This window comes from Ovis canadensis, chromosome 19 (assembly GCF_042477335.2).
Source record: "Ovis canadensis isolate MfBH-ARS-UI-01 breed Bighorn chromosome 19, ARS-UI_OviCan_v2, whole genome shotgun sequence".
Classification (NCBI taxonomy): Eukaryota; Metazoa; Chordata; class Mammalia; order Artiodactyla; family Bovidae; genus Ovis; species Ovis canadensis.
Window position 1 is genome coordinate 70,062,757 of NC_091263.1, and position 27,947 is coordinate 70,090,703.

At 42.2% G+C, this 27,947-nt stretch overlaps 1 protein-coding gene across 22 annotated transcripts in view; it reads left to right on the forward strand.

The window, feature by feature from the left end:
* Positions 1 to 27,947, forward strand: part of ATG7 (autophagy related 7) — a 388,924-nt gene that overhangs the window by 321,734 nt on the left and 39,243 nt on the right. For 2 of the 22 annotated variants that reach the window (XM_069560926.1, XM_069560925.1), the window contains exon 19: positions 4,223 to 4,409. The exons of 19 other annotated variants lie outside the window; for them this stretch is intronic. In XM_069560926.1, coding sequence (XP_069417027.1) covers positions 4,223 to 4,249 — 27 coding nt within the window. In that variant the 3' untranslated portion in view covers positions 4,250 to 4,409. Of the gene's footprint in view, positions 1 to 4,222; positions 4,410 to 5,974; positions 6,477 to 27,947 lie in introns of those variants that run through there. One more of the 22 variants, XR_011250728.1, reaches the window with a different exon arrangement.

The following is a 27,947-nucleotide window of genomic DNA, read 5'->3' on the forward strand; positions in this document are numbered from 1 at the left end:
CATCTCAAGTCATAGAGCCCTCATTTAAAGAGGAAAGAAGCCAAGATCTAAGCCCAGTCTTTGGTGTGTTTGTGGTCAAATCAAGACTCGATTCCAAATCTCTATCCAGTAGTTGTTTTCTCCATTCGATGTTTACTCCCTCTTTTTAGCTACTTTCCTAGAAGTAAGGCAGTGGTCTCCAAGCAGACATTTCTAAAAACTTGATTCCAGCATCCCCCAGTTAGAGAGGATCCTAAAACTGCAGCTCTCCAGGCACACAATCAAGGATTGTAGTTCCTATGACCAGGACCTGCAGTTTGGGGAACTTCACAGAGTGGTGCCCTTGTCGCGCTGGGGTTGAAGGAAGGGACTGCCCCCTGCTCTGTATTAGGTCAAGCGTGGGCCGTGTTGGAGAATCGCTTTTTCAGGTGATAGAGTTTCCTGCCTTCCCATCCCGCCAGTACATCCACTCCAGCTCTGGGACTGATGTTCCTGAAACACTGGGTTTTTTCACTGTATCACTCTTGTGACCACACTCCATCCCACTGTTCTGCCCCAGATCAGAGTTTCCAACTCCTAAAAGGCACAGCATCTTCACCGTCTGCAGAGCAGGCCATCTTCATTCCCAGTGCTCCTTGCTCTTGTAAAAGCCGGTCTCCTGTCTGTGTTCAGCCCTTCCCTTCGCTCAGCGGGCAGGTCGGTCCTGCTGGTTGGACTCTGTGCTAAGTGGTGCTCTCCCCAGCCTAACTCCTGAAGTGTCTGCTGGGTCTGTGAGTGGGGAAGCCTAAGTGTTCACATGCTGGTTGCATCACTGGCGTGACTTCTGGTCTCTGAAACTCAGCCATGAACCGCCAGAGTTCTCCAGCTTTCTTGGTTCATGGTGATTTTAGAGTCTCAGGAATTATTTCACAGAGCCCCCAGGCCAAAAGAAAAACATAACAGTTCCATTTATTTAGTAGTTAGGACCAGACAACTTAATGAGCAGCTATGTCCAAACAATTGAGTAACTATCTGAAAAAAAAAAAAAAAACTGCACATAAATTGCACAAAAGCTGAAAAAAATTGCCCGTATATTGAAAGACAATATCATTTTATTCTGAAATAACCAGTTATTTACTAACAGGATGTACACTCCTGTTGGGCACTGCACAGCTTCCCAAACCTTGGAGATGGGACGTTGCCAGACTTTTTTGCTGTTCTTTGTGGATTTTCACATAATACTTGCTTTTATAAAACAACTGCCAAACCCCCTAGTTTTACAAAGATATGAGATCATCACAATGATTGTAGCACAAACTAATGTGGAAGCTGTAAACTCCTTTGACCTGGTGGTTTGTGCAGGGCCTGACAGATGTTGTGTATCATGTTTCAAAAATCTTAAATACCCCATGGTGGAAATTCACTGCAGGGCCCAAAGGCAGCTTGGGAACCACAGCTTGTAGAGCACAAACATCGTGTCTTCCTTCTCTTGTGTGTCCCCAGAGTGCGTTGGGTAACGCAGTCCTCATGGTAGGTAGCCAGTCAATGCCACTTTTGCCCTTGAGTGTCTGACGGCGGCCCCGGAGGCCAGTCTCAGCAGTGTGCTGAGTTCCCTGATGTGGCATTCGTTGCTGTTTCCTCGCTCAGTTGTGTCTGACTCTTGGTGACCCCGTGGACTGCAGCCCACCAGGCTCCTCTGTCTATGGGATTTCCCAGGCAAGAAACTAGAGCAGGTTGCCATTTTCTTCTCCAGGGGATTCTCCCAACCCAGGGATAGAACCTACATCTCTTGCTTGGCAGGTAGATTCTTTACCACTAAGCCACCTGGGAAGTCCCTGGCATGGCAGTAATTCAAGTTAAATCCATTTGAACATCTTTTGCAGATGCTGTGAAGGAAATTCTTGTCCTGAGTGGAGGCTGGCTTAGTTGCTTTTTAAGTTCCCTTTCGTTGCTAAGCCTCTTCCATTCATTAGCAGTGACATGTCATGTAAGACCAATATGAACACAATTGCATGGCAGTGGTGAGGCTGAAAGGTCTCAAACCCCCATGCCAAAAATATAAAAGTGTTTTACTTTTCACATGACTTGATGTGGAGGAAGGAGTTAGAGAAACTGCTCTTCCTTCATTAAAAAAAGGAGATTAATCTGGTAAGCATTCTTCTTTTCAGTTATCACACAAACTGACCACATAGTAGGACACTGAGGAAACCACAGTACATACTAAAAAAGGAGAAGTATTACGAAGAAGAATAATCAGATCACTGTGTCATATAGAGGAAAATTATAAATGAAAAATATATAGACTTTTTTTTAAATCACAGGAAAATTTAAAAACTCCTCTTGGGTCAGTGAGGAAATCAAAATCAGAACTCTAGAGTCTTTGGAAAATAATGTGAGAATTCAGCACATAAATACTGTTGACACAGTGACCCATGGGTGCAGCATGCCAGGCTTCCTCGTCCTTCACTGTCTCCCAGAGTTTGCTCAAACTCACGTCTGTTGAGTCAGTGATGCCATCCAACCATCTCATCCTCTGTCACCAGCTTCTCCTCTTGCCTTCAGTCTTTCCCAGCATCAGGATCTTTTCCAATGAGTTGGCTCTTATCATCAGGTGGCCAAAGTATTGGAGCTTCAGCTTCAGCATTAGTCCTTCCAGTGAATACTCAGGGTTGATTCCTTTAGGATTGACTGGTTTGACCTCCTTGCTGTCCAAGGGACTCTCAAGAGTCTTCTCCAGCACCACAGTTTGAAAGCATCAGTTCTTCAGCACTCAGCCTTCTTTATGGTCCAGCTCTCACATCCATACATGACTACTGGAAAAACCGTAGCTTTGACTATATGGACCTCCACCTAAGTTCTTATATGAATAACAAAATGAATGAAAACAAAAGAAATTATGCACTAAATTTATGAAGTTATAAAAAGAACAAGAAAATTAACCCTGGGATAGCAGAAGAAAAATCTTTTTAAAAGTGACTGACACAGTAAGCACTTTAGATGTTAATCTTTTTTTTTAATATTGATTTATTTATTTGGCTGTGCTGGGTCTTAGCTGTGGCATGTGGGATTTAGTTTCCTGACTGGGGATCAAACCTGGGCCCTCTGTATTGGGAGCACAGAATCTTAGCAAATGGACCACTGAGATGTTACTCTTTTTAATTATTTAGTTATTTAAAATATCGAGGAGTCTTTATTTCAATGATACAGAAAAAATCTTCAGGATATAGTCAGTCAGTTCAGTCGCTCAGTCGTGTCTGACTCTGTGCGACCCCATGAATCGCAGGATGCCAGGCCTCCCTGTCCATCACCAACTCCTGTAGTCTACCCAAACCCATGTCCATTCAGTTGGTGATGCCATCCAACCATCTCATCCTTTGTCGTCCCCTTCTCCTCCTGCTCTCAATCTTTCCCAGCATCACAGTCTTTTCAAATGAGTCAGCTCTTTGCATCAGGTGGACAAAGTATGGGAGTTTCAGCTTCAACATCAGTCCTTCCAATGAACACCCAGGACTGATCTTTTTTAGGATGGACTGGTTGGATCTCCTTGCAGTCCAAGGGACTCTCAAGAGTCTTCTCCAACACCAAAGTTCAAAAGCATCAATAGGGCTAACTTTAAAAAGCAAGTTTCATTTCTGAGACAGCAGGGGAAATCTGAATATAGACTCCATAGGTGATATTATTGAATTAATGTTAATTTTCATTAGTGTGATCATGTTATTATGCTCTATAGGAGGTAGAGGGCTTCCCTTATAGCTCATTTGGTAAAGAATCAGCCTGCAGTGCAGGAGACCATAGTTTGATTCCTGGTTTGGGAAGATCTGCTGGAGAAGGGATAGGCTACCCACTCCAGTATTCTGGCCTGGAAAATTCCATGGACTATATAGTGCAAAGGGCCACAAAGCGTTGGACATGACTGAGCAACTTTCACTTAGCAGGAGGTAGCCCTTAGCAGCAGCAGCAGCAGCCCTTATTCTAGAGGTTCTGTCCTGATGTATTCAGAAGATGAGTGTCATGGTACCAGCAGTATACTCTTTGGAGGTTCAAAGGGGAAAAAATAAACTTCTATTAAGAAAAAACTGCAGGAAAATATTAGTCAGCATATTTAGGTAACTCGTATAGAGGTGCTTGTTCAAATTTTCTCTGAGTTTGAAACTTTTCAAAAGTGAAAGAAGAAATTTTATTACAAAAAAGCCCACGTACAGAACATGTAGAGTCTGCTTTTGAAATCACATGTATGAAGATGTGTGTGGTCCTATGCTCACAGGCTTGTCCGTGCGTGAATTCTCTCTAAAGGATATGCCCAGAACTGAAAGCGGTTGCTGCTGGGGAGGGGAGCTGGATGCCTGGGGACAGTGACTGGAAGACTTCGCTTTGGAATCTTGATCTATGTGGTGACATTTTAATCTTTAAAAAAAAAACTAGTAAAAAATTAAAAAACATTTTTAACTGTATGTCCATTGCTCAGTTTCACTGTTGTACCGTAAGTGAAGTAAGCATGCCTGAGGTCTGGGGTGCCAGAAACCGCTTAGATGTCTTCTCTTGGGGCAAGGCTCTCAGACAGCTCCTCTTTTGCTCTGAGCAGCTTCTGTGCTTCCTGCCCCGCCGCCACACGAAGCAGCCCATCGGCCTTGGCCCCGCAGGGTTTCAAGAAGGCGTTTATACAGCTGGGAGAAGGTGGTGGGCACATGGGACGGTCCTCAGAAGAAAAAGGTGTGGGCTTCCTGTTTTCACTGTGACTCAGGCGTGTGGGAGAAGTTTCTGCAGAATACTCTTAATAAATAGCTTGTTTACCCCGACGCCACGGAGACGCCCCAGTGTCAGAGTCCATGTTCAGGGGGACAGGCACTGACCCTGGAGTTGCCTCCAGGGACTAAAGCGCACTTTTCGGATGTGGCTGGTGATGCCAGCGATTTCAGAGCCAGAAGACAGAGAGACTGGTTCTGCTCACGTGAAGAGACTCGGGTCAGCAGAGGTCTCCTGACTTGGCTGAGCACCACAGCTAGTGCTCCCAGTCCTCTGAGTCATCTCGGGGGTCCCCCAAGTCATCTCTGGGTGCTTCCATAACAATGCAGCACCTGAGAAGCCCTCAGGGAGCTGGGGCTCCAGGGCCTGGCGCAGGCCTCGGAGAGGTTGACCCTGGACAGTTGGTGCTGCCACTGAGGTGCGCTTGTTTGCTTCCAAGAGAAAAGGGCAGAGTGCAGCTTAAAGCTGAGGAGGCAGGAAGGAGACAGCCACAGGAAGGGATGGAAGGTTCATGAAAAATCATATTTTGTCCATGCAAGAACTGGCAAGGAACCTGATTCACCTCCTTCCTGGAAAAGACTGGTAAATTCGTGAGGGATACAATCCTAACGCTGGAGCTTTTTACATGAAATGCTTGAGAGCGTTCTTTTAACCAGGAACTTTAACATTTTTTTCCTTATTTATTTATGACTCTGCTGGGTTCGTTGCCACGTGCGGGCTTCTCTTTGCAGTGGTTTATCTTGCTGCAGAGCATGGGCTCCAGGCATGTCAGCTTCAGCAGTTGCAGCTTCGGTGCTCTAGAGCATGATCTCAGTAGCTGTGGTGTAGGGGCTTAATTGCTCTGCAGCCTGTGGGATCTTCCCAGATTAGGGATCAAACCCGTGTCTCCTGCATTGGCAGGCAGATTCTTTATCACTGAGCCACCAAGGAAGCCCTCTTAACCACTAACTGTATTCCGGGGTATTTCTTCAGAGGTGCATAAGGACTTGGTGAAGATCCTCAAAGCCTGCATACTATACCCTCAGAGTGAAGGGCGGGGTTTAGGAGAAGCCCCACCCACCATGGCCCAGCTCTGCCCTGCCCTCCCCGCAGAGGGAAGCCCCGCCCTGAATTTGGTGCTGACCTCTGCTGTGCTGGCTTCCTACCCTGACAGCAGGGGTGCTGTCTCCCTGGACACTCCAGCACCTTGCTTTCCACATTTTGATGCCTTATGTAGATGGTGTCAGATAAACCTTCCACAACTAAACTTTTTTTTTTTTTTTTTTCATTCAAGAGCTTGTATTTTTAGATATTTCCGTGTTGCTGCAAACTCCAGGAGACAGTGGAGGACAGAGGAACCTGGCAGGCAGCAGTCCATGGGGTTGCAGAGTCCAACACGACTTAACAACTGAACAGCAATGACAAGCTTGCTATTGTTGTATCAGTAGCTCCAGTTCCGCTGTTGCCGCCACGTGATTTTATGTGGAAACCCACCCATTCTTCTGTTGAAAAACACCAAGGTTGTTCCCAGCCTTTGGATAATAATGCCCCAGCGATCATCCTTGTGCACACAGTACCTGTCCTTGAGGGTCTGAGTATTTTCTGTTCTGTCACCTACCCTCATCAGTCCGCCAAACGACTGGTTTAGGTCTCTGTTCCAGAAACTTGTGATTCATGAAAGCGGGAGCTTGTCTGAGAGGTGACATGTTGGCTTCCCTCAGGGTTTTTAACTTAGAGAGTGATCACCTGGAAGGTTTTTCTCTTCCCCCTTGAAAATAAACTCAAGACTTCACTTGGAACCTAGAGAAGTCGGTGTTTCTTGCGGGGAGGAGGCGGTCCTCTTGGAGAGTATCTTAGTGTCCGGGCTGCCCGCTGATTTACCGCCCAGGGTGGACTCGGGCAGGCTGTTCTCTGTACACCCAAGGCGGCAGGTCACACCCAACCCGGACGATGCCTCGTTGACTCCGGTCACAGCCCTTTAGACAGGGGACACACCCCAGGAGAGGAAGTGCCTTCCGGTAGCAGAATCATTGTGGACCTGGATATCACTGGGGTGCAGGCCTGCCTGATGGCAGGTTGGATGTATTTCTTCCTTCTGGGTTAGACAAGGCGTATCCTCTTTAACTCCAGTTGTAGGCCATTCACCGTATTCCAATATCATGCTGAATAGAAAGGTTACAGCCTGCCTTCAGTGAGCTCCTACTTTGGTGCTGACGACTGCTCATATATACATTTATAACCATACAGATTATCTAAAGGCCACCAGATACGTGTAAACGAGGAGTATAGAGTGTCAAATGGGATGATTCCAGTTTGGGGGCTGGGGAAGACTTCACAGATAGTAGGACTTTAACAGAGACAATAAACAATGGGAACAGCAGGTTCAAAGGCACAGATTTTGCCTTATTCGGGGAGCTGCAGGACAGGGTGCACATGGGGTGAGGCATAGAGATGAACCAGAAAGACTGGAAGGTAGGCGGGTTGAGGTTAGGCCGAAGAGCATTTTCAATGGAGTTTATCCTGAAGATGTCAGGGGCTCCGAAGAGGCAGAGTAGGGACTGTGAGAAAGTGGCTTTGGTGGCCAGGAAAGGCATCAGTTGCAAAGGGAAAGCTGGAGGCCTGCTAGGAGAACGGAGGAGACAGCAGCAGCGCAAAGAGCGAAGGAGAGGCCGGGTATGAAGGAAGCTGCTCTGTCAGGGTGCTTCCCTAGTGGCTCAGCAGGTAAAGAATTCGCCTGCAATGCGGGAGCCACAGGAGGCCTGGGTCTGGAAGATCCTCTGGAGAAGGAAGTGGCACCCCACTCCAGTATTCTTTCCTGGAGAATCCCATGGACAGAGGAGGCTGGCGGGCTACAGTCCATGGGGTCGAAAGAGTTAGATACGACTTAGCGACGAAACCACCACCACCACTCTGTCAGGGAGGAAGCAAAATGCTGGTTGACAGGCAGAGGGCAGCTTTGGTTATTTACTCTTTCTCTGTTTCTACTCATTTTGTCAAACTGGATCAGCCACAGTATTTGTCTCAATACATAGTTGTTCAGTCGCTCAGTCTTTGCAACCCCATGAACTGCAGCACTCCAGGCTCCCTGTCCTTCAGTATCTCCCTGGAGTTTGCTCAGACTCATGTCCATTCAGTTGATGGATGTTGCCATCCAACCATCTCATCCTCTGCTGCCCCTTCTCCTGCCCTCAGTCTTTTCCAGCATCCGAGTCTTTTCCAGTGAGTCATCTCTTCACATCAGATGGCCAAAAATTGGAGCTTCACTTTCAGCATGAGTCCTTCAATTCAGGGTTGATTTCCCTTAGGATTAACTGGTTTGATCTCCTTGCAGTCCAAGGGACTCTATAAAGAATCTTCTCCAGCACCGTAGTTCAAAAGCATCAGTTCGTCAGCACTCATCTTTCTTTATGGTCCAACTCTCACATCTGTACATGACTACTGGAAAAACCATAGCTTGACTATACAGATCTTTGTCGGTAATGTCTCTGCTTTTTAATACGCTGTCTAGGTTGGTTATAGCATTTTTTTCCAAGGAGCAAGTGTCTTTTAATTTCATGGCTACAGTACCATCTGCAGTGATTTTGGAGCCCAAAAACATAAAGTCTGTCACTGTTTCCATTGTTTCTCCATCTATTTGCCATGAAGTGATGGGATTGGATGCCATGATCTTAGTTTTTTGCATGTTGAGTTTTAAGCCAACTTTTTCAACTTTCCTCTTTCACCTTCATCAAGAGGCACTTTAGTTCCTCTTCACTTTCTGCTACACGGGTGGTGTCATCTGTATATCTGAGGTTATTGATATTTCTCCTGCCAGTCTTGATTCCAGCTTGTGCTTCATCCAGCCTGGCATTTCGTATGATATACTCTGCATATAAGTTAAATAAGCAGGGTGACAATATACGGAATTGATGTACTCCTTTCCCAATTTGGAACCAGTCCATTGTTCATGTCTGGCTCTAACTGTTGCTTCTTGACCTACATACAGCTTTCTCAGGGGGCAGATAAGGTGGTCTGGTATTCCCATCTCTTTAAGAATTTTCCAGTTTGTTGTGATCCACACAGTCAAAGACTTTAGCATAGTCAATGAAGCAAAAGTAGATGTTTTTCTGGAATTCCTTGCTTTTTCTATGATCCAATGGATGTTGGCAATTTGATCTCTGATTCCTCTGCCTTTTCTAAATCCAGCTTGAACATCTGAAAGTTCTCAGTTCACATACTGTTGAAGCCTAGCTTCGAGAATTTTGAGCATTTCTTTGCTAACATGTGAAATGAATGTAATTGTGTGGTAGTTTGAACATTCTTTGACATTCCTTTCCCTGGTGGCTCAGATGGTAAAGCGTCTGCCTACAATACGGGAGACCCAGGTTCAGTCCCTGGGTTGGGAAGCTCTCCTGGAGAAGGAAATGGCAACCAACTCAAGTACTCTTGCCTGGAAAATCCCATGGACGGAGGAGCCTGGTAGGCTACAGTCCATGGGGTCGCGAAGAGTTGGACACAACTGAGCGGCTTCACTTTCTTTGGGAATAGAATGTAAACTGACCTTTTCCAGGCCTGTGGCCACTGCTGAGTTTTCCAAATTTGCTGGTATACGGAGTGCAGCACTTTAATAGCATCATCTTTTAGGATTTGAAATAGCTCAGCTGAAATTTCATCACCTCCACTAGCTTTGTTCATTGTGGTGCTTCCTAAGATCCCTTTGACTTTGAACTCCAGGATGTCTGGCTCTAGGTAAGTGATCACACCATCGTGGTTATCTGAGTCATTAAGATCTTTTTTGTATAGTCCTGTATATTCTTGCCACCTCTTCTTAATTTCTTCTTCTTCTTTTAGGTCCATATTATTTCTGTCCTTTATTGTGCCCATCTTTGCATGAAATGTTCCCTTGGCATCTCTAACTTCCTTAAAGAGATCTCTAGTCTTTCCCATTCTATTGTTTTCCTCTATTTCTTTGCACTGATAGCTTAGGAAGGCTTTCTTATCTCTCCTTGCAGTTCTTTGGAACTCTGCATTCAGATGGGTGTCTTTCCTTTTCCGTTGCCTTTCACTTCTCTTATTTTCTCAGAGCTAATACAGAGAGCCAGTGAACTCTGAAGAGGGATGATGCTTGACCTGGCATTAATCTATAGAAGGGGGACAGAAGGAACATGACAGGACGCCTCTGGGGTGCTTGGTTTCAAGCTGGGCAGTTTCAGGCATGGATCAAGGTCTGACTCTCAATTATGAAGGCCTGGAAACATGGTTTTTTCAGAGTATCCAGAGCTGATACATATGAAGTTACTGGAGAATAACAGAACTGTGACAGTCTTTTCATCAAAATCCTCTGGTTGGCGCATTCTCCGTAGAAAGGCCAAGTTAAAGTCAAGTAATTTGCTGATCATGGATCAGAGCTAGTTGGATGATCTTGAATGTCAGGGTTCCCTCTCCATTGCAGAGATGTAATGCCAGAGAAGGTAATCCATCTTAAACATCTCCAGACAGGGACTCCCCGGGTGATCCAGTGGTTAACATTCACACTTCCACTGCAGGGGGCATAAGTTTGATCCCTGGTCGGGGAACTAAGATCCCACAGGCTATGCTGTGCAGCCAAAAAAACAAACAAACAAAAGCTCTATAAACAGTGGAGCTTCTGGAGAAATAACTATAGATCTGGAGTGATATTCTTTCCCAGAAAACATAAATTAAACTCTCAGAACTAATAAGTCACATCCAAAGGACAGAGGCCCAGGGCAGTCAGGCAGGAAGAAGAAACAAAAATTATCCATATTGGAAAGAAAGAGTAAAATTGTACCTGTCCATAATATTATCTATAGAATATCCTAGGGACCCACATAGTGAGTATTAGAATTAACAAAGAAGTTCAGCAAAGTTGCAGGATACAGGGCAAATATACAAAGCTCGATTCTGATTCTATACACTTACCATGAACAATCTAAAAATGAAATTTAATAACTAATTCAATATGCAGTAATGTCAAAAAAGAATGCAATGTCATAAATAAATTTAACAAAGGTAGCATAAGCTTTGTATACTAAAAACTATAAAATACTATTGAAAGAACTTAAGGCATAAGTAAGTGGCATCCATGGATATTTCTTGTTCATGGATTGGAATAATTAATATTATTAAAGTGGCAGTGCCCCCTAAATTGATCTACAAATTCAACATATTCTGTATTAAAATTTCAGCTGCCTTTTTTTTAAAAAAACAGAAATTGACACCTGATTTTTAAAATCATTAAAAAATGCAGGGATTCAGAATGGTTAAAAGAAAGTTGGAGGTCTCACACCTCCTCATTTCAAAACTTACTACAATGCGATAGCATTAATACTGACATTTGTTGTGTTGTTCAGTTGCTCAGTCATGTGTGACTCTTTACGACCCCATGAACTGCAGCACGCCACTCTTCCCTGTTCCTTCCCATCTCCCAGAGCTTGCTTAAACTCATGTCCATTGAGTCAATGATGCCATCCAACCATCTTGTCCTCTGTTTTCCCCTTCTCCTCCTGCCTTCAATTTTTCCCGGCATCAGGGTCTTTTCTAATGAGTTGGCTCTTCGGCATCAGGTCGCCAAAGTATTGGAGCTTCACCTTCAGCCTGTGGTACTAACAGACATATAGATCAATAGATTAGAGTTGAGAGTCCAGCAATAATCCCATACATTTGTGATCAACTGATTTTTGACAGAATTATAAGACAATATAATGGATGATAAGTTGTCTTTTCAACAAATGATACTGGGAAAACTGGATATCCCCATGCAAAAGAATGAAGTTGGACCCTTACTTCATACCATATACAAAAATTAACTTTATATTGATCTTAATGTAAGAACTAAAAAACATAGAACTATAAAACATAGGTATAAATCATGACCTTGGATTAGGCAGTCATTTCTACGTATGGCACCAAAGCACAAGAAACAAAGGACAAGAATAAATAAATTGGACTGTATCAAAATTAAAATGTTTGGTCTTTGACGAGCATCATTAAGAATGTGAAAAGACAGCCCGCAGCATGGGAACAAAAAGTATTTGTAAATCATTTATCTGTCTGATTAGGGCCCCAAATCCATAATGTATAAATCTTCAGTTCAGTTCTGTTCAGTTGCTCATTCATGTCTGACTCTTTGCATCCCCATGGACTGTACATGCCAGACTTCCCTGTCCATCACCAACTCCCAGAGTTTACTCAAACTCAAAGTTTACTCATAACTCATTGAGTCACTTATGCCATCTAGCCATCTCATCCTCTGTCATCCCCTTCTCCTCCCGCTGTCAATCTTTTCCCAGCATCAGGATGTTTTCCAGTGAGTCAGTTCTTTGCATCAGGTGGCCCAAGTATTGGAGCTTCAGCATCAGCATCAGTCCTTCCAATGAATATAAGTTGTATAAATCTTACAACCTACCAATAAAAACTTGAGTAGAATAGAAGTAAATGATTTGAATATATATTTTCAAAGAAGATACACCAATGGTCAGGAAGCACCTTTTCAGATACCCAACACTGTTGGTCATTAGGGAGGTGGAAATCAAAGCCGCAGTGAGAAACCGTTGCACACCGACCCGGATGGCTACAGTAACAGACAGACAATAGCGAGTGGTGTGAAGACGCAGCACAGTTGCAGCTCTCTCGAGGTCTTTGTCCCCTGTGAAGTGGTGCAGCCACCCAGAAAAATATCACAATTTTAAACACACGGATTGGTAAAAAACATGAATTGTGGCTGAGTCCATTTATTGAGCTAACTTTTTATTCAGTCTCAACTGTGTATCAGGTATTGTGCCAGTTACTTGGAGTTACAGACATTTCTCAGTCTAACGAGAGAGTCTCAGAAGAGAAATGTAGAGAAGGGGTGGGGGAATAGAGAGGAGAAAACAGAGAAGGCAGCCTTGAAGTAATGTCTTCAGGGAGTCTTCCTTCTTCACATCTGCCCTTTGTCATATGTGTATACTTCCTTATATCAGAGGACTTCCCTGGCAGCTCAGATGGTGAAGACTCTGCCAGCAGCGCTGCAGATCTGGGTTTGATCCCTGGGCTGGATACTTACATCAGAAGACTATGGGCTTTGTCCGTCATAGAAACCTGAACCCCAGGCCTGACTGCTGCTTGTGAGCTGCGTAATCTTGGTCAAGGCCCACACCTCTAGGGCTCTGTTAACGCATCTGTAAAATGAAGTTAATGATGCGCACCTCTCAGAGTTGTTTGGAGATTCAGTAAAGAAAGCCACGTGTGTAAAGCGTTTTGTACAGTATCTGGCAAGAGGATATGTGCTTGTTAAATGAGAACTGCTGTTAATTACAACAGGAAAGATGCTCTTATATATAGCACTTTTTGAAATTCATATTCCTGTTGTTTGCTGCAGGAATGTAGAAGGACAGTTAATTTTTGCATGTTGACTTAGTATCCAGCAATCTTTACCAAATTCACTTATATAATCTAGTTATTTGTCAGTTCTGTTAGATTTTCAGTGTTTGCAATTTTTCGTGTGTGAATACAGACTAATTTACTACTTTCCCAATTTTTACATCTTTTAAGATATATCTTCATTGAGTTCATTGATATATCTTCATTAAGATATATTTGAACATATATAATTGAACATTTCTATTTTGAGGTATAATCAGCATGCAATAAAATTCACTTACTTGAAGTATACAGTGTGATGAATTTTATATCTTTACTTTTTTCAGCAACATATTTTGTAGTTTTCATTGTAGAGCAGGTCTTTCACTGCCTTGATTAAATTTATTCCTTAGTATTTTTTTAATGATGCTGTAAATGAAATTGCTTTCTTAATTTTCTTTTTGGATTATTCATTTTTAGTATATGGAAATGCTGCTAGTTCTGGGGTATTGATTTTGTGCCCTGCAACTCTGTTGAACTAGTAAAATATTTTAGAATAAACTCTTTGGTCTTCATTTTCTGTTGCTTCTGTGTTCTCCTGTTGATTTCTGCTCCTATATTTATATTCACCTTCCTTTTTCAGTTTGACTCTTTTTCTAGTTTCGTGTATTAGAAGTCAGACCATAGATTTTTTTTTAGTTTTCTGAGAGCAGCCCATTTTCTTTTAGTGATTTTAAGAATTTTTTTCTTTTAGAAATTATATGTTATTCAAGTGATTTAAAAGTGGGGATGTGTTCAAGCTACTTTCTGCATTTAGTCTTCCAGCATATTCTTCTATGAGATTATTAGACTAAAAACTCCCCAAATGATGAGAAATTTGAAATTTGGCAAAACATATTTTTAAACTTTCTTCTCTTCTACTTTATGCACTGCATATAAAGCTATAAACTTCCCTCTCAGTACTGCTTTGTTGCGTCCCACAAGTTTTGATATGTCCTGGTTTCACTGTTATTCACTATGACTTCGTATTTGACTTGTGAGTTTCTTGGAAGTGTGTTGCTTAATATCCAATCATTTGGACATTTTCTCCTCTTTCTGTTGTTACACTTTCATTCATTCATTTAATGCATTTGATTCACAGTGATCAGAAAACATTGATTTTAATCTTTTGAGATTTGTTGAGATATACTTTATGAATAAGACTATAATCTACTTTGGTAAATGTGCCCTCTGTACTTGAAAAGAATCTAAATTCTGCCATTTTGCATATAGTATACTATGTATGTAAATTACATCTCAAGTTGATTAGTCATTTCGCATTCTCTATATCCCCTTACTGAGTTCTCATGTCTTACTCTGTTAGTTAGAGAGGTGTGTTACAATCTCCAGACTGTAAATTTATCTATATCTGGTTTTTTTTATTCTCAACTTTGTTTTATTTCTTTCAAAGCTGTATTGTTTGATGCATACGTATTTAGATAGTGATACCTGTCGGTTTCATTGACCCTTTAATTATTAAGAAATGTTTCCAGTTGTTTCTCATAATACCTCTTACTTGACCATCTATTTATCTAATACTTATATAACAACAAAAACTGTTTGCATGGTATAAATCATTTACTTTCAACTTGTCTCTGTATTTAATGTGTATTTTTAGTTGCAATTGTTTATTTTAATTAGGTTGTTTACTGTGTTACCACTTAATGTAATTGCTACTATAATTGGGTGTAATTTTCTTGTCGTTTCTTTTATATTTGTTCATTCTATATTTTCTTCCCTTATTCCTTTTTCTCTGGCTTCATTTTAACTAGGCATGAACTTTAAAATTCTATTTAATCTTTTCTGTTGACATTTTTATTATACCTTTTAGATATCAATCTTTTCCTGGTTATTGTAGAAATTTCCAAATTACTCTATTGCAGTTTACTTTACCATCTTTCTCAGAGGTTAAAGCGTCTGCCTCCAATGTGGGAGACCCAGGTTCAATCCCTGGGTTGGGAAGATCCCCTGGAGAAGGAAATGGCAACCCACTCCAGTATTCTTGCCTGAAGAATTTCATGGATGGAGGAGCCTGGTGGGCTACCATCCACGGGATCACAAAGCGTCGGACACGACTGAGAGACTTCACTTACCGTCTTTCAAACAGTGCAAGAAACTTGCACTAGTGTGTTTTGTGTACTTTTCACCAGGTTTCTTTTGCTATAATTGCCAAATCTTCTGTTTCTCTGTAAGTCGTAAAACCCACAAGGCTTTATCACTGTTGCTTTTATCAATCAGCAGTCTTTATGTTCATCTATATATTTCCATTTTAGAGCTGATGATTCCTTCTTGTAATTGTACCCTTCCATATCAGACCACTTGCCTTCGAGCCTGAAGAAGTGCCTGTAATATACTCACCATATTGAATGTCCTGTAGTATTACTTGTAGAGCAGTTCTCTGCAAGAAGTGATGAATACTATTTCTGTTTTCTGAAAGGACCTTTAATTTGCATTCCTTTTTAAAGGACATTCTCCTTGGGCACAGAATTTTTATCTTTGCTAACATTTTTATCACTTAGTAGTGTCCCTCGATTTGGTTCTCTTTTAATTTATCTTGCCTGAGGGTCACTACGCTTGAATCTGTGGAGTAGATATGTTTCTTCAGGCTTGGAATACTATTTGCCATTATTTTTTCAAATTTGGTTTCTTTCCTGTTCTCTCTCTTCTTGTACATAAGTCTACTTACATGAACGTTGTTAGATCATACGATCATGCCTCAAATCTATATCACTTTCTGTTTTTAATGGTCGACATTTTACTGTGGCTTATTCAAATATAATATGCTCAAAAACAATTATTATATTATATCAGTACAGTATTAAAATAATAAAGTCAATCTTAAAAATTCTTACCAAAACAGTTCATTTTTTGTATCACTTATTTCATGTATTATCCAGTGAAAAGTAGATGCTACTAATTGATTTTATTATCACTGTTGCATTTTGATCAGTTTCACATTCTTCTGGCTTTGAAGGGTATAAAATTCCCATATTTTAGCATAGCTAGCTATTTGCTTAAAACATGACAATGAATATTTTTTTTAAAAAAGATTGTTAAATGCATATGATAACATTCAAATACATATAGTTTTTTAATTGAAGTATTGTTGACTTGCAATATTATATTAGTTTCAGGTATACAGCATAGTGATTTAATATTTTTATACATTGTACACCATAGAGAGTTATTACAGTATTTCTGATTATTTTCCCTGTGCTGTACTTGATATCGTCGTGACTTAGTTATAACTGGTAGTTTGTACCTCTTAATCCCTTTCACTTGCTTTTTTCTGTCTTCCCACCCCCTCACCTCTGGCAACTGCTAGAGTGTTCTCTGTATCTATGAATCTATGTTGTTTTATTTGCTTTTTTCCCCAGATCCCAAATATAAGCCAAAACATACAGTATTTTTTGTACTGTTTCTAACTTGTTTCACTTATCCTAATACCCTCTCCATCCATCCATGTTGTCACACATGGCAGAATTTCACTCGTTTTTATACCTGAGAAATACTCCATTGTGTGTGTCTGGGTGTGTGTACCACCTCTTCTTGATCCATTTGTCTGTTGATGGACACTTAGGTTGTTTCCATATCCTGTCTATTGTAATTAATGCTGCAATGAATATAGGGAATACATGTATCTTTTTGAATTAGTGGTTTGTTTTCTTTGGATGAGTATCCAGAAGTGGGATTTCTGGATTGGATAATAGTTATTTTCAATTTTTTGAGAAACCTCCGTACTGTTTTCCATACTGTATGAATTTACATTTCCACTAACAGTACATGAGAGTTTCCTTTTCTCTACCTTCTCACCAACGCTTGTTGTTTATGTCTTTTTGATAGCTGTTCTAACTGGCATGAGGTGGTATCTCATTGTGATTTTGATCAGTGTTTCCCTGATGATTAGTGACGTTGAGAATCTTTTCATGTGTCTGCTGGCCATTTCTGTGTCTTTGGAAAACAATCTATTCAGGTCTATTTTTTAATCAGATAGTTTGTATACTTTACATTGAAGTTGTATGAGTTATTTTGGATATTAATCCCTTATCAGACACCTGATTTACAAATGCTTTCTCCCATTCAGTAGGTTACCTTTTTGGTTTGTTGATGGTTTATTTTGTTATAAAGAAGCTTTTTAGTTTTTTATTGTCCTACTTGTTCATTTTTGCTTGTTTCCCTTGCCTAAGGAGATAGATTCAAAAATATATTGCTAAAAGAAAACAGTGTTAGAGATAATAGAGGCTGTTTTCTTCTAGGAGTTTATGGTTTCAGGTCTTATATTTAAATCTTTAATCCATTTTGACTTTATTTTTTATGTGGTGTAAGCAGTGGTATAGTTTCATTCACTGTATGTAACTGTGCTGTTTTCCCAGCACCATTTATTGAAGAAACTTTCCTTTCCGCATTTTATGTTCTTGCCTCCTTCGCTGTAGATTAATCGACCATACATACATGGGTTTATATCTGGGCTCTGTATCGTGTTATCCTGACCTTTGCGTCTGTCTTTGTGCCAGTGCCAGAGCACAGCATTCCTGTAGCTTTGCAGTGTAGTTTGAAGTCAGCGAGTGGGATACTCCCAGCTTTGTTCTTTTTTCTCAAGAATGCTTTAGTTATCTTGGGGTCTTTGTAGTTTCATACAAATTTTTGGATTATTTGTTCTGCTTCTATGTAAAATGCCATGGGTATTTTGATAGGGACCAGACTGAAGCTGTAGATTGCTTTAGGTAGTAATGAGATTCTGACAATATTAATTCTTCCAGTCTATGAGCATGGTGTCTTTTCATTTCTTTGTGATGTCTTCAGTTTCCTTTCGTCAGTGTCCTATAGTTTTCAGAGTGTAAGTTTTTCTTTTAGATGCAGTTGTAATTCTGTTGTTGTTTTTTTTTTTTCTTTGTGCTTTATTTTGGATACTTAATACTGAGTTATCTACTGGCTCACTATTCCTATCTGCTGCTATATCCAGTCCACTTTTAATTCATTCAGTGAGTTCTTAATTTCAGTTATTGTTTTAGGAAGTTCTGGAAAGGATTTTTTTTGGTAAATTCTCAGTTCAAATATTCTATCTTTTCATCCAGCTTTTCTATCTTTTTTTAATATATTAATTATGTTATTTTGAGGTCCTTGTCTGCTAAATCAAATATCTGGATTATCTGTGATCTACTTCTAATCACTGAATTATGTCTTGATTATTGATCAGTTTTTATAGGTCTTTTTTTTTTTGCAGGCAGTATACTTAGCAATTTTTTGGTATATGTCACAGAATGTAAATGATAGGTTTACTCTAGATTAAGTTATAGTATTCTAAAGAGTTGTTAAATTAGTTCAGACAGTTGTTAAATTTGTTCTAATAACTTCTAAGTTACTGGAAGTTCACTTTAGTTCTATAAAGGTCTGCTTGTTAGGGCAGATCTATTTTAATGTTCCCCTTAAATCTTCAGTATGGTTGATAGTCTTATAGGAGGTCTGAATAAATGTCTGGTGTATTCACCTGCGTCTTCCACTCTGACCTGGGCCAGAACCCAGCATCTCTCCAGTACTTTTGGCATTTTCACTCTGTCTCAGCTTCTCAGCATGTACTTTCTCCCAGATTTTTAGGGGTCTCACCCTTCACTTTGCAGCCCAGGTGAACCAAGGATCAAGGGAAGTTTCCGTGCAGATTTCTGGGTTCCTTTTCTAAGTTTCATGCATCCCTGCTCTCCAAATCCCAGCCTCCTTAACAGCATCAAACCTTACCTTTTGCCTTGTCCCTCCATCAGAACCGTCACTCTCTGCTGGTCCTGTGTTGGTTGCCCTCTGAGTCTGGAAACAATTATTTTATGTATTTGTAGAGTTTTTATTATGGCAAGAAAGTAAGTCTGATACCATCTACTTTATTATAGTCGAGCTGGAAATCAGCATTTTGCTTCTTGGTTTAGGGTATATGTCTTTATACTCATTTTGAAAGGCATGATCTGTGGATTGTTTTTATTTAATTTTACTTTAGGGTAATTTTGTTATTCAGTAACGTTTCCAATTATCAGTTACATGGAAAATGACTATTATTTAGCATTAATGTAAGAAAGTTTAAAACACTTCCCAGGTGGTGCAGTGGCAGAGAATCCTCCTGCAATGAAGGAGATGCAGGTGTGATTCTGGGTCAAGAAGATCCCTTGGAGGAGGAAATGGCAACCCACTCCAGTATTCTTGCCTGGGAAATCCCATGGACAGAGGAGCCTGGCAGGCTACAGTCCATGGGGCTGCAAAAGAGTCAGACATGACTTAGCAACTAAATAGCAACGGTAACAACATGAAAGTTTAAATTAGCCTGTTGAGCTTTGTTGCTCACAATATTAAGAGATAGCCTCTTTGGCATTTGCTTGGCTTAAAATTGTCTAGTATTGAGAGTCCACTCTGACTTAACCTTACTTTCCTGGTAAGCATAGTCCTGGTAACAGCACGTCTTGGCAAAACTGACTTGTTGTCTTGGGCAGGTTTCGAAATGGCAGCTGCTGGAGTTTGATTCTTTTCCCCTTACATTTTATCTCCTCTGAAAGTTTGGCCACTTTGGGGAAGATTGGCAGAGTAGGCTGTATTAGTCATTCATGTAACAACAATTAATCAGGTCCTTTCTTGTAGAGCTAGTTGAATGATAGCTGGGGAGAAGCTTTTGTGATTGCTTCTTAGTGTCAGAGGTAGTGAACTGGGCCATAAAAGGGGGAGGAATGTACATAAAGTGGAAGGAGCTATAAAGATCAACTTCATCATTGTTCTTATCCTCCCCCAAGGAGCTAGACTTGTTATATTTTTTTCCTCAAGAAGTTCTTAGTGTATTGTGAAAAGTAGTTGAGTAACAAGGCGGAGTCTAAAGTGATACCTATTCTGCTGATAATATAGAGCAGGATCTAAAACGATGAAAGTAGGCTGGAAGGACCCCAGGAATCGGTAACATTGGTTTCTTCCTAAGTGGGGACTCTCGGGTGGCTGGTCCCTAAGGGTGGGAGGGAGACATAGTTATATATGCTTTTTTCCTTCTGAAACATGAATCATGTGAATACTAAAAAAAAGTTGGTGAAGCATATTCATTTTTTCTTATTCCTCCTATAACTTCCTAAGATCACAGTAAAAGGAGTATCTTTTAAAACCTGCAGAGATATGGAAGAGCAGACACCAGCAGGAAAGAATTTGGAATCTGGAAAGACAGTGCTATAGACAGACTGTCCTCCCAGAATTGATACGTTATAACGCGGTCCCCAGCATGACAGTATTTGGAGGTGGGGCCTTTCGGAGGTGATTAGGTCATGAGGGTGAGGCTTTCACAGATGGGCTTAGTCCCTTCTAGAGGAGCACCCCAGAAGGTTCCTTTGCGCGTTCTGCACGTGAGGGCAAAGTGAGAAGGGGGAAGCCGGCCGTCACCAGACCTCAAGGTTGCTGGCACCTTGGTCTTGGGTTTCGCAGCCTCTAGGTCCGTGGGAAATAAATGTTTGTTGGTTAAGCCCCCAAACCTGTAGTTTCTTGTTTGTGGTTCCCCTCTGACTGCACTGGGTCTTTGTTGCTGTGCGGGCGTTTCTCTAGTTGCGGCCAACGGGGGCTCCTGTCTGGCTGCCGTGCCAGGGCTTCTCACTGCAGTGACTCCTCTCGTCGAGGGGCACAGTCTCTAGGGCACTTGCTCAGTAGCTGTGGGGCATGGGCTCCATTGCTCTGCGGCATGTGGAGTCTTCCTGGCCCAGGGATTGAACCCATGTGTCCCACCTTGGCAGGCGAATTCTTTACCACTGAGCCACCAGGGAAGCCCCCAGATCCATAGTGTTTTTGACATAGCAGCCTGAACTGACCAAAACAGATGGACAACAAGAAGGTTAGGTTCTAAGCCAGCCAGCCAATAGAGAAAGCCAATATTTCCCTCCGAACCACCCAGAGACAGGATATGGGGACAGCAGACACATCTGAAAGAAAAGTAGACAAGAGACTTAAAACGGGAGAGTGAGTTGCAGGTCTGTCTGAAGAAACAGTTAGATGCCCACCCTGAAAAGTGAAAGTGAAGTCGCTCAGTCATGTCTGACTCTTTGCGACCCCATGCACTGTAGCCCACCAGGTTCCCCCATCCATGGGATTTTCCAGGCAAGAGTACTGGAGTGGGTTGCCATTTCCTTCTCCAGGAAATCTTCCCGACCCAAAGACTGAATCCGAGTCTCCCTCATGGTAGGCACCCTAGCTCTGGACAACTTTGTTTAAGAAACTGAAAGTTTACTGTCTGGTCGGAGTAAAACAAGATTTCTAGACTAGCATGCCTCAATCCAAGTTGAAAATAGGATGTATCACTGCAAAGATGGGGTTAAATGAATATTTACGCATCAAATACAGAGAGGTCAGACCTCCTCCTCACCCTGGGCTCCCACTCCACAGTCCTCCTGTTTAAATACCTTCCAGACAGCAGCATGGGTGATATTTCTCTTGGGAATCTGACCAGCACTAAACAGAAAATGTAAGGAGCTCTGTGACATGACAGACAGCTCAGCCAGATGGCCCTATGGTGAGGTTCATGGTGGGCTTCACACTGAGTACCTCCTTAAGCAGAAGCACAAACCAAGTGTTCCTTGCCATCTGACCTGAAAGACAAGAGATTAAGTTGGAAGGAGATGGAGTATGCCTCGGCATGATAACTTTATGTATTACTAAAAATCCCTCTGTCATTTAGGTTTTCAGTGAGATAAAAAAGGTACTATATGAAAGAAGAATAAAAAGTTATAAAAATGGATATTCAGATAATTTTTAAAAGCTCTCAGAAATTAAAAATATAAGCTTAAAACTCAATAGAAGAATTTGATAATGAAATTCAGAATATATTCCAGAAGTTAAAAGGAGAAAGAAATGGAAAATAGGGGAGCAAATTAGTGAATCAGGCCAGGAGGGCCAAAATCTGAGTATTAGAGGTTCCAGAAGGAAAGAGGAAACAGACCAGAAGAAAGAAATAAAGAATTAAATAAAATTTCTGAAAATTGAGACACACAGCATCTTGACTAGAAGCCAGCTGACTGCCCAGAGCAGAGACCAACCCCAAGGCCCATCATAGTGAAATTTCAGAACAGTTGGGTCAAAAAATATGTACAGTTTAAAGAAAGAAAAGATCACATATAAAGAATTTTAAAAATCTGAGTAGTTTTTGCCTCCTCAGCAACTACAATGGAAACCAGAGGTTACTGGTCCAGTGTTTTCAAACCATGAAGGAGAATTATTTCTAACCTACAATCCTATATCCTGCCAAATTGTTAATTGAGTGTGAAGGTAAATTAAAGAAAGATCTAGAATCTTAGCCTGAGCTGAGAATTGGAGACTGATCACCTCCTCTTGGCAGAGAAGTCGAATTCTGGTTCTGGTCTGGTCTGATTTCTGGTAGGGCCGAGTTCCAGTCCTCCCTTCTCTGGAGTCCCAGGGAAAAGTCCCATAACGCCTGGGTATCTGTAGGTGGCAGGAGACGTCTGTAAGGCCACCCCTTTCGCCCCCCTCTCCCGCCTCCTCCCCTTTCTTCTTTCAACCTGGCTTCCTTCTTCCCTTGGAATCTTTGATGTTAGTACTTGGATCTGAAGTTCTGTGTCACTATAGGAGGTTTTCTGTGAGACTGTATTTCTGCCTGCAATGTGGGAGACCTGGGTACGATCCCTGGGTCGGGAAGATCCCCTGGAGAAGGAAATGGTAACCCACTCCAATATTCTTGCCTGGAGAGTCCCATGAACGGAGGAGCTTGGTGGGCTACAGTCCACGGGTCACAAAGAGTCAGACACGACTGAGCAACTTCACTTTCACTTTAAGATCTAGAAAACTTTACCTTCAGTTTACCCTTTCTGAGGAGACCACTGAAGGATGAACTCCAGAAAAACAAAGGCGTAAACCCAGAAAGAAGACGACTTGGAAGATAGAGAGTAGGGAGGAGAGTGGGCAGGCAGGAGAGAGTGAACGGAATCCTCAGAGTAAAGGCAAAGGGAAGGCTCGGGATGACAGCCGTGCCAGAAGCATTGAGGGCAGCTAGAACAGACCAGATCAGGTTGCAAGGCTCCAGCACAGATTTTGTTAAGGAAATGGAATCACTTGCATACCTAAATGTGTCTGAGCATATAGGGATTTAGATAATTGGCAGACAGTTGGGGATTAAATTGTGGATAAGCACTTATGAACAAAGTGAAACAAACAAATAGAAAAGACAGTTGTTAACCCTAGAGAAAACAGTGATATAGAAGGAAAAAAAAAGTAATCCTACCGTATTACACGGTTCACCTAGATGTAGCAATGAGATATTGATCTCATCGGAATTATAATTATGCTTTAAGAATGAGAGGACAGGAAGGTAAGGGTTTGTGATCACAGGGGAAAGGGAGTGCTTAAGAGCAGAAGAGAGCTAAATCCTCATTTACCAAAAAGAGAAATAGAGTTGCAAAGAATCGGACATGACTTAGGGACTGAACAACAATGCTTAAACCTAAAAAAAAAAAAAAATCAAGAAGCCAAGAAATAGCGATACAGACCTTAAAGATTTTGTCCCCATTACTAATGCGGGGTGATAGTTTCCCCAACTAAGCACTTCTCCACTGCCCACTGGGTGTCCTGCAGTTAACTCAGTTCTCATGATACTCACACGGGTTAAGGGTTTGGTCAGGTTGGTACAGAGGTGGAGAATCTGCCTGCCAACGCAGAAGACCGAGGGTTCGATCCCTGGGTCAGGAAGATCCCCTGGAGGAGGAAATGGCAACCTGCCCTAGTATTCTTGCCTGGGAAGTCCCATGGGCAGAGGAGCCTGGTGGGCTACAGTCCCTGGGGTCACAAAGAGCTGGACACAACTGAGCATGCACTCACACATAAGACTGCCCTCCGCTTCAGATGCCAGTCACAAGCCCACTTCTCACTGACTGGCCGCAGATCGGCAGTTTGCACAGCACCCTCCTTGGGGCCAATTAATTTGCTAGAGCTGCTCACAGACTCAGGAAACCAGCTTACTAGCTTACCAGTTTATTACACAGGTTATTAAAAGGGTATGAATCAACAGCCCGATGAAGAGATACATAGCACGAGGTCCTAAACAAAGGAGCTGTGTCCTTGTGGAGTTTGGGACCTGGCAGTGGCACGTGGAAGCGGTCTGGTGTACCAGCCATGGAAGCCGTCCACGCCCCCTCCTCCTGCGCTCTCACAGAGCCTTCATTACATAGGCACGGCTGATTAATCGTTAGCCATCGGTGAATGGTTCAGCCTCCAGCCCTTCCCCCTGCTGGAAATCAGGGGGTGGAACTGAAAATTACAGCCCTCTGTTCGTGGTTAGTTCTCCTGGCAGCCAGTCCCCGGACCCCATCTTTAGGAGATTTCCGAAAGTCACCTTATTGATGTGAACCAGTCACGGTGGGAAGGGACTTGTTATGAGCAAACAGACGCCCGTTTCACCTTTTTGGTTCTCAAGAGTTTTCATAAACTGAGGACAAGGGATCTAATATTCTGAGATCCTCCCATTGCTCTCCTTACTCAGTAAATTCCAAGGTTTGGGGGAGCTGTGAACCAGGAACAGTAGATGAAGACCAAATAGGTCTGAGAAATATATTTCAGTCATCTGAGTGACCAAATATATATTTCTTCTGCCCCAGTATTGTAGACATGTTATTTTCACATGTAGAGGGGAAAACATTCCTTGAATAGTACCAGGTGACACCACAGAGAGTGGAAGATGGAGGCCTGCTACTTTTTGTAACAAGCCTTGGAACTATTTGGCTTTTTAAACTTTGCTCATATATATTTATGACTTGTAATCAAATGAAAACTTTTTAAAAAGAATAAAACAGTGTGGTTGTTGTTGTTCAGTTGCTAAGTCATGTCCGACTCTTTGTGACCCCATGGACTGCAGCACACCAGGCTCCCCTGTCCTTCACCATCTCCTGGAGTTTGCTCAGATTCATGTCCATTGAGTCAGCGATGCTATCTATCTCATCCTCTGTCTCCCCCTTCTTCCTTTGCCTCCAATCTTTCCGAGCATCAGGGTCTTTTCCGGCGAGTCAGTTCTTCACATCAGGAGGCCAAAGTATTGAGCTTCAGCTTCAGCATCAGTCCTTCTGATGAATATTCAGGGTTGATTTCCTGTCCAAGGGACTCTCAAGAGTCTTCTCCAACACCATAGTTCAAAAGCATCAATTCTTCAGTGCTCAGCCTTCTTTAGCCCAATTCTCACATGTGTACATGACTACTGGGAAAACCACAGCTTTTACTGGATGGACCTTTGTTGGCAAAGCGTGTGGAGGAAGTGATCATGAGAGAGAGCAGACTGAAGGGTACCCAGGAGTGCTGCAGACTGGGGCATAGGTGGGTGGGTTGTCACACCTCAGTACTGGCTTTTCTTCTTTTGGTGTCTTTGTTGTTTAGAATTTAAGACTTGGCCCTTTTGTTAACTGATAAAATTATAACCTGTTACTATGTTTGGTTGTTGCTCTAAAACAATAGTGTTCTTTGAACTAATTTCGAAAGGAAGAAAGTGAGCTGTCGTTGAATTGACCCTGGTAGTAAGGTTTGCTGAAAAGGCAGTGTCATTTCCAGGCCCTTTCCTGAGCTTGAGAAGAGTATTTCACCCACCGTTCCCAGAACTCAGAAGTCCTTGCAAGATAGTAGACTCTGAAGGAAATGGGCTGTTTGCCAGGAATTTGGGAAATTCAGATGCCCGCAGCATCTCAGAGCTCACAGGGCCAGAAAAAGGGCTTGGCAGCTGTGTATGCCCTGGAGGCAAATGGACACCTAGGAGTGGGCTGGGGTGGCCAAGTGCTGGCTGTGGGCCTTCTGCAGCTGCTGGGCCACTTCTGACAGCGGGCTACCATCTGGAGGCATTTGAAGTGCCAGAAGGCGCAAGGTGTGGCAGGAGGATCTGGGTCTACCATCTCTGTAATGTCAGCAAAGTCCCCTGACGCTTTGAGAGTAAGATAGGCGCAGTAATAAACACGGGGTGGTCAGAGGTGTCAGCTGAAACCAGGTGCACGGGAATGCTTTGTGAATAGAAGATTCTTATTGTAAATCTTGGTTTCAGTTACTGAGTTTCTTTACCTGTTGAGTTTGTGTCTACATGTGCGCCTTCTGTCCCCAGTGTATTTGTTATTATTGACGCCTGGTGAACTTGTCTATTAGTTGAGATATAGGTCAAATACAGTACTGTAACAGGGAGTCCCCACAATGTCACAGTTCAAGCCAGACAGAAATATGTTTCTTTCTCATGTAACAGTCTAGAGCTGTGTTATCCAGTATGGCAGCCACTAGGTACATGTATCTGTTTGCATTTAAATGAATTAAAATAAGATAAAATTTAGTTCCTCAGTTGTACTGGCCTCCTTTCAAGCACTCTTTAGCTACTTGACTATAGGCTGTTGTATTGAACAGCACGTATGGAACATCTCTGATCATTCTGTTGGGCAGCCCTGCTCTAGAGGAGTGCTTCACGACTTGAAGGGTGGCTCTGCTGCAGAGGTCATCCGTGGGCCTGAGTCCCTTAGATAGTCCTCAGGAACTCAGGCCCCTAGACTCTGCCAGCCCCTAGGTAAGGCTTCATGACATGCTTTGATGTGCCATGAATCCCTCTGACAGTGTGGCAAAGCCTACAGACCACTTCACAAAGTAGTATTTTTAAATGTGTAAGATAAAATACATAGAATTATGAAGGAAAGCAATTGTGTTGAAATACAATTACCAAAGTAATTTTAAAAATGAAAGAAGCTCACGTAGCGCGTGCACTCGCTCGCTCAGCCGTGTCTGACTCTTTGCAGCTTCGCGAACTGTAGCCTGCTAGGTTCCTCTGTCCATGGGATTCTCCACGCAAGACTCCTGGAGTGGGTTACTGTTCCCTACTCCAGAGATCTTCCTGACTCAGGGATTGAACCCACATCCCTTGTGTCTCCTCTATTGGCAGGCATATTCTTTACCATTAGCACCACCTGAGAAGCCCCATAATACAGCAGTATCTGCTTTGTTAAGACATCAAGAAATGATGTAGGGGCAAGTATAATGACAACTATAATTTCAGGTTATTGATGAGTTTATATAATATTTTACAATAATCTGTAACAAGTATAATGTGATATGAGGTTATCTGTAAATGTATGTTGCTGACAGAGTCCTGGATCTTGCTAATACTTCTGTGTTTTTTCCCCCCATCTGATAATTGAAAGAACTAATTAACTTCAGAGAGAAGTTAGTGAAAACAAAGTTCTACAGCATTTTCCCCATCCACGTTTATAGACCAACAGTTCTGTATAAATAGACCCCTTTGCCATCTGTGGACTTCAGAATTAAGAAACCCTGCTAGGTCTTGTCAAAACTGGTTTGGCATTGCCAGGTCCACACTCCAGAATACAGAAAGAGGGAAAGAGAGGAAGCTGAGGGCAAATGATTTCCCTTTTAAAGGGCACGACCCGGAAGTTGGTCATGCCCTTGTCTCGAATTGGCCAACTGTTAGTCACATGGTCGTCTGCATGTTAAGGTAGGCTGGGAAATGTAGTCTCCAGGGCGGCCCTGTATCTTGCAGCATGAGGAATTCTGTCTGTAAAAGGAAGAAGAAAAGAATGGATATTAGGAGAACCAGCAAGGGATTACATCTGTACAAGTGAAAGTGTGAGTCGCTCAGTTGTGTCCTGCTCTTGTGACCTCATGGACTGTATGTAGCCCGCCAGGCTCCTCTGTCCATGGAATTCTCCAGGCAAGAATACTGGAGTGGGTTGCCATGCCCTCCTCCAGGGGATCTTCCCGACCCAGGGATCTAACCCGGGTCTCCTGCATCACAGGCAGAAAGAATGGATTTAGGGGAACCAGCAGTCTCTGCCATCACTTCATTGATAATCATGAAACAAAAAGTGTTTCTTAAAAAAAAAAAAAAGTGTACTGATTATTCTGTACACTTTCAGGTC